Source organism: Trichosurus vulpecula, chromosome 1 (assembly GCF_011100635.1).
Source record: "Trichosurus vulpecula isolate mTriVul1 chromosome 1, mTriVul1.pri, whole genome shotgun sequence".
NCBI classification, from domain to species: domain Eukaryota; kingdom Metazoa; phylum Chordata; class Mammalia; order Diprotodontia; family Phalangeridae; genus Trichosurus; species Trichosurus vulpecula.
This window is the reverse complement of record NC_050573.1, coordinates 496,897,777-496,913,932: the sequence shown is the minus strand read 5'-3', so window position 1 is coordinate 496,913,932 and position 16,156 is coordinate 496,897,777. Positions and strand designations below refer to the sequence as shown.

Genomic DNA, 16,156 nt, shown 5'->3' with positions numbered 1-16,156 from the left:
CCTTAACATTTATTTCAATTAATATCACTATTAAATGCTAACAGAATGTAGTTCTTTTTTTGTAAATTTTATTTTTAATTTACCGAATAAAACAAACATTTCCATAACATAGTATAGTAAGAAAAGGATGACTGCATATGAAACTGCAAATCTACTATGCATAATCTGCTATTCCTTTCAAATAAATGTACAAGAAAATTATAATGTGGCTCCATGCTAGCTGTTGAGAAGAACGGAAAAGAAATGTATGAGATGACTATTACCTCAGAGGACCTTAGAATCTAGCTTTCAAACACACACATAACTGAAAGTAATGTAACAAATAATCAAATGTCAAAATGTTTAATAGATCCTTCAAGGCTGTCATTTTGGTGTGGGCACTTTATAGTGATCCAATTCATAGCCTCCATACAACTTAGCTGATATAGTCTTTGAGAGTCAGCCAACCTGAAAATAAGCTTAATTAACTAGGCTGGTAAGACACAAACCTGGTTAAACAGAAAAGTTCATTTCAATGAACAGAATAAAAATCCTGCAACTGGATAGGAATGGAATTTATGTAGTTAAATCTCCCACCAAAAAAAAAAATAATCCCTTTCTCAACTATTGTTAATACCATCCAGTCTTCGCTTGAATACTTCCAGTGTGACAGGGAGACCACTACTTAAGCAGGGTAGCTCAATCTGTTGTAAAATCTTATAAAAGTTCTTGCCTTGCTTTAATTCTGTTTCCCCACTACTAGGATCCTGGTCTGCTTCTATAAATTACATAAATCGGATCTTTAACAGTCTTTCAAACATAGGAAGACAACTACTGTGTCTTCCAAGTCTACTTTTCTATTAGACCAGAAGTTCCCAAACTTATTTAGCCTACAGCCCCCTTTAAAAAAAAAATTACTCAGCACCCCTCAGGTAATCCACTTTCTTTAACCCTTCAATGACTTTTTTTTTTGAAATTTGCACCATTTCAAAATATATATATAATATTTTAATGATGCAGCTTAAATTTAATAATTTTTATAAATTTGTGGGGTTTTTCCTGCATTGAAATTTTGATGATGCAATATTGGTTCATCTAACCCTATAGTATCATACTGTAAACAAGTCATTACACATACATATTCCTGCCAGTGCATGCTCAACTTCCCAACAACGCACAAGTTCTCCTGCCAACACTTGCTTATTAAGACCTGTCAGCAGACTTGACCACTGATCAGTTACAACTTGCGTATGGTGTGTTTATTTGAAAAATAATGTAATCACTCTGACTTTAACTCTGTTACACAACAGATGAAAAATGTGCTACTACTGTCCTACCTCTCTTCTTCCCCTCATCATTCCAGCGCCACAGTATCACCCACTTTAGGAAACTCTATGTTAGACAATTCCCAATTAGCCCAATATGCCATGCATGTCAGATTCCAGATCCCTCACCATCCTTACTGTCTTAGGTTGTGTCAGTATTCATCTTAAAAAAAAAATATTGTGTGTGTGTGTGAGAGAGAGAGAGTCCAGACTGCAGTTTCGCTGGTATGGGAAATTCCTGGTGAGAATCATCTCTTAACAATATAAATTAGCTACTCTGCAACTTAAAATCATAATAGAGTCATTTGGGGAATGTTACTTGCCCAAAGTCAATAGAGCTACTATGCATCAGAAATAGTACTTGAATATAGACATTTTTAACACCACGGGCTAGTAGTCTATAAACAATCTCATCAGAAACTGGTTTGGCAGTGCAGAGTACAGAGACACCATTAAAATCACTCAGTTTCAACACTGTACTTCTCTTAATGCTACCCAAATCTGCATTAGTCTTTTTAGCAATGAATCATACAGGCTATACTGAGTTTGTTATGAACAATGCCTATAGGTCTTTTTCCATAGGAAATAATTTCTGGGTTATTTCCAAGGTCTTGAGCATCTAATTCTTTGCAAAGATTTTCCTGAACTCAAAAATGTTTTAATACCTTTTGGTCTAGATCTGGGATTATCATTAAATTTTGGTGCACATTTCCAACCTATCAAGATCTACACACACACACACACACACACACACACACACACACATACACACACAGTTGTCATGCAACACAACTGGCTACTTAAGGTCTGTGTTATCTCGCTAAACATGCCTATTACAGAATTAACCAATGGCCAAAGACAGAAGACTGTGGAAGGCAATGGAACACTTCTCTCCAGGATGAATTATAAAATATATGGAATGATGGAATTGTACAGAATGAGATCCCAAGAGATTAGTAACTTGCCCAAGAATATACAGCTGATTAATAGCAAAACCTGTATCTTCCCCAAATTCCTGGTCCAAAATTCAATCTACTATACCCAACATCAAGACACCCTATTATAACTTAGGAAGTTGAAGCAGATGTAAATTTAGGATAAGATGGCAGCAGTGAGAATTTTTTAAAAGACAGATAAGAACTGAAAGGATTTACTGGATGAAAGCTAAGTCAATGTTTAAGAAGTCCAATGTTTTGTAAATGGAAGAATGACAGTGTCATTTGTAGAAATATAAAAGTTGGGAAGGAGGGCATCTATTTGTAAACAAAAAGTGGAAAGTAAATTTGTGAATACTATACTGAGCTTGAGAGGACGGTAGTAGCCCAAGAAAGTAAGTAGCCTAAAAATGCACTACAGGTATTGGGAGCAGGGAATACAACAAGATATTGGTTGCAGATATGGATCTGAGAGGCAACATAATAGTTGGTGAACTCATCTTTTTTTTTTTTAAATTTCTTCAAGGCAAAGAACAGTGGAAAAAAAAAGGACAGTGGCCAAAGACTGAGCCTTGGGATAATTAGAAAACAGAAAGGGAAAAATGAAACAGCAAGGGAGATACAGTACAGTAAGAACGAATATCAGGAAAACTTAGAAATTATCACTTTACTTGATCCATTCAATCTTAATATATTTGTGCTTATTGCACCAAATACAGTGTTATATAATTATACAGGCAACCTAAGTGCCTAAAAGAATATCGAACTGTGCAAAATACTCTGCAAGACTGACCAATGAATGGAACACATAAGCAACAAGGCCAAGCATGTTCAGTGGTGAAGGAGTGGGCAAAAGGGGAAAAGAAAGAATGAAAGTTACTTTTCAAGAAGCTTCCCTAAAGTTCCCAAAGTACACAAAAGAAGTCTTGGAAGTCTATAGCCCCGAATCTTCATCTAGGCTCTGAAGTAACAATCTCCTAGTACATTTAAGAAATTGAGGAGGTACATACCCAACTGGAAGGAATATTGGGAGGGTTAAATGTACTAGAAATTATATGATGAATTATAAATCAGTTAACTGAAGGAAAAACAGTGACAGCAGGAATCTACATAAAAACAAAACATGCTAGTCTAGTACTTAACATACTAATTCTATCACAACAAATCTTAGTTCAATGGCTTATACTAGGTAAAATCTAGTAATTGAATTGTCTTTAAAGATCTGTTTGGACTACAGAACTGTAATTGTTGACTTTTAATATAACTATCCAAAGTAGGGTACAAAGCAGTGCACTTTGAATTTAATACTGATATGGGTTTGGAGTGTAAAACGAAAAAGTTAAAGTCTCAAAATAAATAATGTAAAATGACCCTATATATCCTCAAGTAAAAAACTGAAAGATTTATTATTTTCAAATGAAAGGCCCTAAATTATTTACCTCAAAGTCAGACATTTCTTTTGATGTTAAATCCACGTTCTCCAATCCACTGCATAATGGCTTATTGAGGTTAAAGAGTTTTGGAGCCCCTAAATATCTCTCCCCACACCAGACCCTAACCCAGAACATTTTTTTCTCTGAAGAACCCTTCTGTGTGAATCTGAAGGGTGGGGGGGAAGGGGGGGGGATCAAGAAATGTGACAGCCCCACAGGAAGAAAAATTTTAAGTTGAAAACAGCTTAAAAACAAGACTTTTACTTTAAATAAACATACGCAAACATTCCAGATTGATTTTAGTGTTCTCTAAAATCATGGCTAGAGAAAATTTAATAGGTTTTAACGAGCCAAGAAAACTTCATTAAAAATACAAAAAAAAAGAAATGTTATAAAATATATTTAGTCATCCTTTAGCTAACAATAAATAAATAGTACAGGATTTCCCGAGGCTCCCTTCCCTTTTATTTTGATATGTGAACTGTTTTACATCCTTAGTAATGAAACCATGTTCATACTGAGTTATTCATGGGATAGCTCTTTCACATGGTAAAATTTGGGTCAAACAGATATTCTAAATATCTACATTACAAGAGTCATGTAAAAAAAGAGGCCTTAAATACTATCTAGTCCAAATGATTTAATTTCATAGTTGAGGAACCCAAGGCTCCAGGGAGATTAAGTGACTTTCAGTGTTCTTTGCCTTGAAGAAATAAAAATAAAGATGAGATCACCAACTATTATATATAAGCCAAGGGAGGAGAGAGAGAACAGATATGGAAATTATTACCCCCTCCCTCCCATGGCAGAGGACAAGAACTGTTAAAAGAGATTATATAATTTATACTATCAGATGAGTTATTATATTGCATGTTTTTGCTCAATTGTTTTTCTGTCACAAAGTAAGATCCAATAGCGCATGAGAGGCTTCAAATGAACATAAAAAAACAAAAAGCATCAAAGTATTTTTTAAAAGAAAAAAAGGCCAGTCTTATTGACCCCTTCTATAGAACGACAGAGTCATAGTTTACATTACAGTTTAAAGCAACCTTAGAGGTCACCAGTGCAATCTCCTTATTTTACAGGAGACTGTGGCCCACAGAAGTTAAATGATTTGCCTCAGGTCACAAAGATAAGTAAATGGCAGAACCAAGATTAGAATCCATAACTTCTTTCAAAGTACCACGATCTTTTTTAATAAGCTGTAGCACTCTAAAGGTGCCCCCAACCCCCCAAAGAGATGTCATTAACAATGCAAAATAAAACACCTTCTTATCATATTCAATAAAAGGCCTACTTGATCAGTCATTTCAGTCCTGTCTTGACTCTTCTGGACCCTGTATTAGGGGTTTTCTTGGCAGACATACTGGAGTAGTTTGCCATTTCCTTCTCCAGCTCATTTTTACAGATGAGTAACAGAGGCAGAGTTAAGTAACTTACCCAGTGTCATACAACTTGCTAAGTGTCTAAGGTCAGATTTGAAGATGAGTTTTCCTGATTCAAAGCCCAGTACTATCCACTGAGCCACCTAGCTCCCCCTAAAAGGGCCACAGTGGTGTTATAATCCACAAATCATATGTATTTGGCATTTGAATACAGTATAATTTTATTACTATAGATTCCATTCATTCAAATAAAAACTTAGCTTTGGTGGAGCCAAGATGGCAGCTGGAAAGCAGGGACCTGCATGAGCTCCCCACCACGTCCCTCCAAAAACCTATAAAAAATGGCTCTAAACAAATTCTAGAACTGCAGAACCCACAAAATAGCAGAGGGAAGCAGGGATCCAGCCCAGGACAGCCTGGATGGTCGCTGGATGAGGTCTATCAGGCACGGAGTGGAGGGGAGTAGAGCTCAGCGTGGGAAGCAGCAGGACCAGCCAGACCAGGAGCCGGGCAGAACAAGCCCTAGCACCCTGAATCAGTGAGCTGTGGCAGTTACCAGACTTCTCAACCCACAAACACCAAAGACAACAGAGAAGGTTAGTGGGAAAAGCTGCGGGGAACAGAGTTCCCTGTTCGGCCACCGCCCCGGGGGCAGCAGGGGAGGTACAGCTACGGAACTACAGCTGCAGTTACTTCCAGCCCCAGGCCCACGTGGTGGGAGGAATTAAGTGGCAGATCAGAGCAGGAGTGCAGAGCCTGCTGAAGATTTGCATCAGGTCAGGTTGGTGGTTCTTGAGGAAGGAGGAGTGCTGGGGTGGCAGAGCTGGCTGTATAGAAATAGCTCTGAAACCAATGGCGCATCCCCTCAAGCCTGGAACAAAGTACTCTTTGCTCTACAAGCAGTCATACCCCGACGAAAAATTCAAGGGTCAAGTAAGTTGGCTGGGAACGTGGCCAGGCAGTGAAAACGCACCCAGATTCACTCTCAGACTTTGGAATCTTTCTTTGGTGACCAAGAAGACCAAAACATACAGCCAGAAGAAGTCAACAAAGTCCAAGAGTCCACACCAAAAGCCTCCAAGAAAAACATGAACTGGTCTCAGGCCATGGAAGAGCTCAAAAAGGAGTTGGGAAAGCAAGTTAGAGAAGTAGAGGAAAAATTGGGACAAGAAATGAGAATGATGCAAGAAAACCATGAAAAACAAGTCAATGACTTGCTAAAGGAGACCCAAAAAAAATACAGAAAAAAATATTGAAGAAAACAACACTTTAATTAGCCAAATGGAAAAGGAGGTCCAAAAGGCCACTGAAGAAAATACTACCTTAAAAATTAGATTGGAGCAAGTGGAAGCTAGTGACTTTATGAGAAATCAAGATATTATAAAGCAGAACCAAAGGAATGAAAAAATGGAAGACAAAGTCAAATATCTCATTGGATAAACCACTGACCTGAAAAATAGATCCAGGAGAGATCATTTAAAAATTATTGGACTACCTGAAAGCCATGATCAAAAAAAGAGCCTAGATACCATCTTTCAAGAAATTATCAAGGAGAATTGCCCTGATATTCTAGAGCCAGAGGGTAAAATAGAAATTGAAAGAATCCACAGATCGCCTCCTCAAATAGATCCCAAAAAGAAAACTCCTAGGAATATTGTCACCAAATTCCAGAGCTGCCAGGTCAAGGAGAAAATACTGCAAGCAGCCAGAAAGAAACAATTTGAACATTGTGGAAAAACAATGAGGATAACACAGGATCTGGCAGCTTCCACATTAAGGGACTAAAGGGCTTGGAATACGATATTCCGGAGGTCAATGGAGCTAGGATTAAAACCAAGAATCACCTACCCAGCAAAACTGAGTATCATGTTCCAAGGCAAAATATGGATTTTCAATAAAATAGAGGACTTTCAGGCTTTCTCAGTTAAAAGATCAGAGCTGAATAGAAAATTTGACTTTCAAACACAAGAATCAAGAGAAGCATGAAAAGGTAAACAAGAAAGAGAAATCTTAAGTGACTTACTAAAGTTGAACTGTTTTGTTTACATTCCTTTTTTTTTAATTTAAATTTATTTATTTAACATATTTGGTTTTCAGCATTGATTTTCACAACAGTTTGAATTACAAATTTTCTCCCCATTTCTACCCTCCCCCCCACTCCAAGATGGCTTATATTCTGGTTGCCCTGTTCCCCAGTCAGCCCTCCCCTCTATCACCCCCCTCCCCTCTCATCCCCTTTTCCCTTCCTTTCTTGTAGGGCAAGATAAATTTCTACACCCCACTGCCTGTGTATCTTATTTTTTAGTTGCATACAAAAACTTTTTTTGTTTTTGAACATCTGATTTTAAAACTTTGAGTTCCAAATTCTCTCCCCTCTTCCCCTCCCACCCACCCTCCCTAAGAAGTTGAGCAATTCAACCTAGGCCACACATGTATCATTATGTATAACCCTTCCACAATACTCATGTTGTGGAAGGCTAACCACATTTTGCTCCTTCCCAACCCATCCCACTTTATTGAATTTTCTCCCTTGACCCTGTCCCCTTTCCAAAGTGTTTGTTTTGATTACCTCCACCCCCATCTGCCCTCCCCTCCATCATCCCCCCCCTTTTATTTTTTTTTTATCTTCCTCCCTCTTCTTTCCTGTGGGGTAAGATGCCCAACTGAGTATGTGTGGTATTCCCCCTCAGGCCAAATCTGATGAGAGCAAGGTTCACTCATTTCCCCCTCATCTGCCCTCTCCCCTCCTCCCACAGAACTGCTTCCTCTTGCCATCTTTATGTGAGATAATCCACCCCATTCTATCTCTCCCTATCTCCCTCTCTCAGTATGTTGCTCTCTCATCCCTTAATTTGATTTTATTTCTTTTAGATATCTTCCCTTCATCTTCAACTCACCCTGTGTCTGCTCTCTCTCTTTTACATATATATATACACACACACACACATACACATACAAATATATACATACATTTGCATTCACTTATATATATACATAAACATATATACACACACACACACACACACACACACACACACACACATGCATATTCCCTTCAACTACCCTAATACTGAGGTCTCATGAATCAAATACATCATCTTTCCATGTAGGAATGTAAACAAAACAGTTCAACTTTAGTAAGTCCCTTGCAATTTCCGTTTCTTGATTACCTTTTCATGCTTCTCTTGATTCTTGTGTTTGAAAGTCAAATTTTCTATTCAGTTCTGGTCTTTTCACTGAGAAAGCTTGAAAGTCCTCTATTTTATTGAAAATCCATATTTTGCCTTGGAACATGATACTCAGTTTTGCTGGGTAGGTGATTCTAGGTTTTAATCCTAGCTCCATTGACCTCCGGAATATCGCATTCCAAGCCCTTCGATCTCTTAATGTAGAAGCTGCCAGATCTTGGGTTATTCTGATTGGGTTTCCACAATACTCAAATTGTTTCTTTCTGGCTGCTTGCTGTATTTTCTCCTTGATCTGGGAGCTCTGGAATTTGGCGACAATATTCCTAGGAGATTTCTTTTGGGATCTATTTGAGGAGGCAATCGATGGATTCTTTCAATTTCTATTTTGCCCTGTGGCTCTAGAATATCAGGGAAGTCCTCCTTGATAATTTCTTGAAAGATGGTATCTAGGCTCTTTTATTCATCATGGCTTTCAGGTAGTCCAATAATTTTTAAATGATCTCTCCTGGATCTATTTTCCAGGTCAGTGGTTTTTCCAATGAGATATTTCACATTGTCTTCCACTTTTTCATTCCTTTGGTTCTGTTTTATAATATCTTGATTTCTCATAAAGTCACTAGCTTCCACTTGCTCCAATCTAATTTTTAAAGTAGTATTTTCTTCAGTGGTCTTTTGGACCTCCTTTTCCATTTGGCTAATTCTGCCTTTCAAGGCATTCTTCTCCTCATTGGCTTTTTGGAGCTCTTTTGCCATTTGAGTTAGTCTGTTTTTTAAGGTGTTGTTTTCTTCAGTGTATTTTTCAGTGTTTTTTTTGGGTCTCTTTTAGCAAGTCATTGACTTGTTTTTCATGGTTTTCTCGCATCCTTCTCATTTCTCTTCCCAATTTTTCCTCTACTTCTCTAACTTGCTTTTCCAAATCCTTTTTGAGTTCTTCTATGGCCTGGGGCCAGTTCATGTTTTTCTTGGAGGCTTTGGTTGTAGGCTCTATGACTTTGTTGTCTTCTTTAGGCTGTATGTTTTGGTCTTCTTTGTCACCAAAGAAAGAATCCAAAGTCTGAGACTGAATCTGGGCGCGTTTTCGCTGCCTGGCCATATTCCCAACCAACTAACTTGACCCTTGAGTTTTTCAGTGGGGTATGACTGCTTGTAGACTACAGAGTTCTATGTTCCACGTTTGGGGGGGAGGTGCCAGCTCTGTCAGACCCGCACTACTCCTTCCCCAAGAACCCCCAGTCCAGACTGGGCTTAGATCTTTAGCAGGCTGTTGCACTCCTGCTCTGATCCGCCACTTAATTCCTCCCACCAGGTGGGCCTGGAGCCGGAAGTAACAACAGCTGTAGCTTCCCCACCTCCACTGCCCCCGGGGCTGGAAGCCAAACTATGAACTCCCGCAGCTTTTCCCACTAACCTTCTTCGCAGTCTTTGGTGTTTGTGGGTCGAGGGGTCTGGTAACTGCCGCAGCTCACATATTTAGGGCGCTAGGGCCCCCTCAGGCTGGGCTCTGCTTCACTCCGTTCCCAGCTCCCAGCTCCGTGTGGAGTAGACCTCACCCAGAGACCATCCAGGCTGTCCTGGGCTGGAGCCCTGCTTCCCTCTGCTGTTCTGTGGGTTCTGCCGTTCTAGAATTGGTTCAGAGCCATTTTTTATAGGTTTTTGGAGGGACTCGGGTACGGAGCTCACTCTAGTCCCTGCTTACCAGCCGCCATCTTGGCTCTACCTTTTGTTTACATTCCTACATAGAAAGATGATGTGTATGATTCATGAGACCTCAATATCATAGTAGCTGAAAGGAATATGCATGCATATATATATATATATGTATATATATATATATAAAAATAAATAAAATATATATATCTATATCTATGTGTGTGTGTGTATACATATATATACACATACATGTGTGTCTATGTATGTATATTTGTAGGTACATACACACACACAGGGCACAGGGTGAGTTGAATATGAAGGGATGATATCTAAAAAAAAAAATCAATTTAAGGGATAAGAGAGGAATATATTGAGAGAGGGAGAAAGGGAGAGATAGAATGGGGTAAATTATCTCTCATAAAAGTGGCAAGAAAAAGTGGTTGTGTAGGAAAGGAAGAGGGGGCAGGTGAGGGGGAATGAGTAAATCTCGCTCTCATTGGATTTGACCTGAGGAGGGAATACCATACACACTCAATTCGGTATCTTACCCCACAAGAAAGAAGGAGGAAGAAGATAAAAAAGGGGGGATGATAGAAGGGAGGGCAGACGGGGGGAGGAGGTAATCAAAAACAAACACTTTCAAAAAAGGATAGGGTCAAGGGAGAAAATTCAATAAAGGGGGATAGGTTAGGAAGGAGTCAAACATAGTTAATCTTTCACAACATGAGTATTGTGGAAGGGTTATACATAATGATATGCATGTGGCCTATGTTGAATTGCTTGCCTTCTTAGGGAGGGTGGGTGGGGAGGGAAGAGGGGAGAGAATTTGGAACTCAAAGTTTTAAAAACAGACGTTCAAAAACAACAACAAAAAAAAGTTTTTGCATGCAACTAGGAAATAAGATACACAGGCAATGGGGCATATTAATTTACCTTGCCCTACAAGAGAAGAAGGGAAAGGGGGATGGGAGGGGAGTGGGGTGACAGATGGGAGGGCTGACTGGGGAACGGGGCAACCAGAATATACGCCATCTTGGAGAGGGGGGAGGGTAGAAATGGGGAAAAAATCTGTAATTCAAACTTTTGTGAAAATCAATGCTGAAAACTAAAACTAAATATATTAAATAAATTTAAAAAAAAAACAAAAACAAACAAAAAAAAACTTAGCTTTGCCTGATTCAAGTTAGCTATCTGTATACTGTTTACAAAGATTTGTCAGGCAAAATATAAACAAAATTTGGGGGAGCTTACTTAACTGATCTAAGATGATAAACAGATGACTTTAGTAGATTAAACATTTGTTGCTAATCATAATCCATTCTTATTGAATAAAACAAGTCTAGGCTGGAAAACATTATTACTTGTTATGTACTACCGCATTCAAAAATGAATAAATTTTCATCACCTTAAAACTACTAATCAGAGCTGTTTCCTCAGTTGCTCCAAATCAGTGGCTTTAATGTACCCTTCCCAATTTTGTATCAAATTCATCTTGCTAAGTTTTGCTTAGTCTAAAAGTAACAATTTATGGTTTCTGGGTGCACAGCCAAGTGATGCGAAAACAGTACCCTAGAAGCTACAAGATATCAAAAAGTATGCCTGGGAATGCAAATTTCTCCAGGCAGGGTGTCTCTATGTGTTTCAAAGCTCTGCTGACTCTTCCTACTGAATTCCCCCTACAAAAAAAAAAGTTTCCCTAAAATTACTTTATTCCACTAAAGATGAATAAAACTTACCTGTACTATTTGTTTCTGCGGCTGTGTCATCTGTGTGGTTGAAATCTGAGTTTTGTCCCGAGTGCCCCGGGAACGTTCACTGCCCACTGAAGTCATCATATACAGTATATACAAAACAACGTTATGTACAAAATAGAAAATCTGTAAGAAATCAGAATAAAGCATTTCAGACACATCTGAGTAAAGAAAGCTCCCTTATATGAGAAAAAGTCAGAAAATCCAAGATCTATACAAGAAAATACTTTTTATTCCTAGGGGAAAGGGGAAAAAACACAATATAATTAAAGTTGTTTTCTAAAAGTTGTACTTTTTTAAACCAACAGCAAATAATATTTGCTGGTAGAATATTCATTTATTCACTCCACTTAGAGGTGCAGGAATAATATTTTCAGCAGAACTCCCACTCAAGTTAGAGTTCCCAAATACTAAATAAAAGTATAGGCAGTTCCTATTTTCCGCAGCTTCATTCAGACCGAAGACTACTTTTCTTGACCTTTTTTCCTATCCATTTGACAATTTCACTTAAACTGATTCCACAAAGGCAATAATGCATATGTAGTCAGGACTTTTCCTCACTTCTTCTACTTTACAGTAGAGTCCAAGGCATCTCGACAAAGGAACCACTTACAAATTATAAATCTGCAAAGGAGGCTAAAGTAATTATAGTTAAACTATCAAATCATGTCAGCACACTCCGTCAGGGAAGGTAAAAACAAATTTTACCAAGAAGGTCAATGAATGTAATAGGAAGGACCTTTATTATAGCTTCCTTAAGGAGTTACTTATTGGCCACTTTAGATAGACAGCAACTATTCAAGACTCATGTTATAGAAGTCCAGAAATAGAATTACTGATGAGTTTGTGCCTTTGCAAGCATTAGCAAACAGATATCAAGTACGGAGAGAAAACAGCAGGCAGAGATTTGAGTTACAGAAAACAGAAACCAAGTTTCTGACTTCAACTCACATGTGGTAAAATAAGGTGGGCAAAAGATGTTTAATCTCACAAGCATAAACTTGTAACTAACAGTCTTCCTACGGATAGCTGATTAACTATCACCAGAAAATCTGATTAAGTCAAATTACACCCCCTTAAAAAAGATAAAATATTCACCTTTAAAAAAAATTTAAGCATCAGTCTTTCTAGATTTTCAAATACAAATGTAGAAATCTACTAGAAACTACACACACACACACACACACACACACACACACACACACTGCCCATTTTCCATTAGCATTTCTTCCTGGCAGTCATTTTTCTGTCTAAAAGGAAAAAGAAATTCCAATATAGTTCTTAAACAATTAAGAGTTCACAGATGGAATGGCTGAACAAGTTGTGGTATATTACTGTGATGGAAACCACTATGCTATAAGAAATGATGAGCAGGATGCTCTCAGAAAAACCTAGAAAGACTTACACAAACTGATGCAAAGTGAAATGAGTAGAACCAGGAGAACATTGTACCTAGTAACGACAATACTGTAAGATGATCAGCTGTGAATGACTTAGTTATTCTCAGCAATACAATGATCCAAAACAACTCTGAAGGACTTATGATGAAAAATGCTATCCATACCCAAAGAAAGAACTGATGGTGTCTGAACACAAATGGAAGCACACTTTTTAAACTTTATTTTTCTTCAGTTTTGGGGGGAAGGGGTCATCTATGTTTTCTTTTACAATATGACTTAATATAGAAATATATTTTCCATGGCTACACATGTATAACCTATATCAAATTGCTTGCCTTCTCAAAGGGAAAGGGGGGAGATGGAAGCTTTTAAGAGAATTTGGAACTCAAAATTTTAAAGATGAATGTTAAAAATTGTTTTTACATGTAATTGAGGAAAAGAAATACTAAATTATTTTTAAAAAGCAAAAAAAAAAGTTCATAGATGCATAGAACTTCCTATTATTAGATTGATGGCACCTTAATTATTTGAAGTATTTGTATTTCAGGAAGATGTCTATTCCTTACCAACCTGGATCTTCATCCTGTCTGACTTCGCAGGTTACTCAAATCCACTAACTGACATCAATCTGTTACCATGGGATAAATTCAGCATCACAACTTAACTGCAGAATCAAGAAAGGGACCTTGGAGGTCAGTCTTTTAGTTCCAAAGATGAGGAGTCTGAGGTCCATGGAGGTTAAGGAACTTGTCCAAGTTCAAACCCAGGTTTCCTTACTCCAAATGTACTTTGCACTGCATCCCAGTGCATCTCCAAAGCTGGAAGTGGCAGGTGCCAGAACTTCAATCCAGTGTTGCAGATAAACTGACATCTAGAGCTACTAACTAGAGGCAAGCTCACTATGCAGAACTTTGAAAATTTTTTTTAAAAAAATTAAAAGTATGGCCCAGTTGTTTCAAAGAGACATGTTAAAGAGCTAGCTAAATGGTAGGAGATCTCATCAGTTAAAATGTGCTAATTTAAAGAGACTACCATTACTAACATCTATAGATATTTGGGGAATATGTTTTAACTGAACTGGAAATATTCACTCCTCCCTGACAACTTCACAAGTATATGTTCCAATCACATGTGCATGAAGCAATAAGAAGTATTTTGTGAAAAATATGTATCACAACATGCATGATATTCACTAACCAAATGTGTCTTCCTAACCACAAATTTTATCATACTTAACCCTGTTTATCATGTCTCAAGGTGTTCTGATGAAGAAAAGGCCTCTAAAAAGCTAACAATGCACATTGTCTATATCACTACCTTTACTCTCATTCCTTACACCACAGAAATCATCCAAGACAAGTGCCAAGAGATGCACCATGATACAGTGTCAGAGGACAGGCTTAAATCCTCTAGGCATGACCTTGGACCACTTCACCTCCGTGGGACTCAATTTCCTCATCTGTAAATGAAGGGAGTGTGACTAAATGGTGACCAAGGTCCCTTTCAACTTTATGTGATCCTATGAATATGAGTTTCTATTAACAGCCTCTAGATATTGCCTCTGGAGGAAGAATAAGGACAAAGAGATTGAAAAAAAGATTCAACTTCCAACAGGTTATCCAACAGACAAAAATTACCAAATGCTGCACTTGAACAGGTTAAAGGCCCAAAGAGGAGAAAAACAGTATTTTGGAAAGGCAATTCATGAAACTAAAAAACTACTCATAAACAGAAAAGCTGAGAGGACATAAAGCAAATTGTTACTAACATTGTTAATATTTGCTTCTCCATATTTGTAACAACAATGCTACTTGCTGCCACTGTAGCTACATAAGACCAATAACACCAGCACACAGGAGGGCTAGTAGCATGGATTCTTTGATCTGATCAGGTCATCAGACTCCCTATTCAATCAAGATTCTTGATTGAAACAAAAGCAAGACCCAAAGGCACTTGACTGCCTTAGTGCTGAAAAGCACTTCAAAACAAAAGACAACAAAAAGTCCCACTTTACTCGCCATTACAATATTCTTTCAGCAAAATGCAAAAATTTCAGAATGTTTTTTTATTTCTTGTTTGTTCGGTTTTATCATTCTTGCAATAAATTTTTCTTTTAAAGGTCAAGGCATACCATAGCAAAAATGCATATGCAGTTAACCTTATAACCTTTAAGAACATAGGACCTTATAACCTTGAAAGAACTTTAAGAACAAAAATGTTAAGCTTTTAATTTGGTTTGGTGGGGCCACTAAGTAAACTCAGTTTGTTTCTAAAACTCTCCCCATCATAACCTGTTAGGGGTCCTTGACCAGCAAGCAGCCCTATCTCAGTACGCAATGATGAGGCAGGAGCCAAAGATGGATACAACTCCGATTTATTGGCAGACATTATCCAGTTTTATAGGGTTTTGCACTACATAAGCAGAAGCAGGTGTTCAAGGGGATGAGAGCATGGGAAAAAGGAGATGTGCTTCAGTAATGTATTGTTGCACTTAGATTAGACGTAAGTAGCGGTATCTGGTGGGAAGAATCTGGATTATTGTAAACTATGTTGCCTACAAGCATATGGGAAAAACTAGGGCTGTGGTAAGATAGTTTCCATAGGAGTATGGGAACAGAAGGGGAGTGCTGTTCTACAGTATCTAAAGAGGCATGGGAAGGCTCAGGCAGTATACAAACTGGTATCAGAACTGTATGAGCTATGTGAGGCACAGGGCAGGACGCCCTTGTAAAGTATCCAAGAAGTTCCCATTAATTAAAGCATGTTTGTGTTAGGCACTGGTTCAAGAGCATTAGGTAGTGGCCAGCTGGGTCCCTCCTACTGGGCTTGTGAGTCCTTGGTGAATGGACTTTGCCTGCATGAGAAAGGATGGCTACCAGAGCAAGGGGGGGGGGGGGGCGGCTGTTAAGGGGGAGCTGATAGGGATGGAAGTCTTTCCTCCGGGCGCCTACCGTTCCAGCTCCTACTAAGCCTGTCTGGTATTACCCAGGAAACAGGCCAAGCGCTAGGGTCCGAGCAGCCCCGGGGTTGGCACTAACTCTCTGCAATAACGAATGATTCTCACAATTCAAAAGTCTCTGTTCATTTTTCTACCCTACTTCTCTCCAAAG

General features: G+C 38.4%; 1 protein-coding gene across 1 annotated transcript in view; it reads right to left on the bottom strand.

Moving 5' to 3' along the window:
* Positions 1 to 16,156, bottom strand: part of UBAP2 (ubiquitin associated protein 2) — a 126,945-nt gene that overhangs the window by 102,670 nt on the left and 8,119 nt on the right. Inside the window, 1 exon segment of the mRNA XM_036739113.1 lies at positions 11,632 to 11,772. Coding sequence (XP_036595008.1) covers positions 11,632 to 11,772 — 141 coding nt within the window.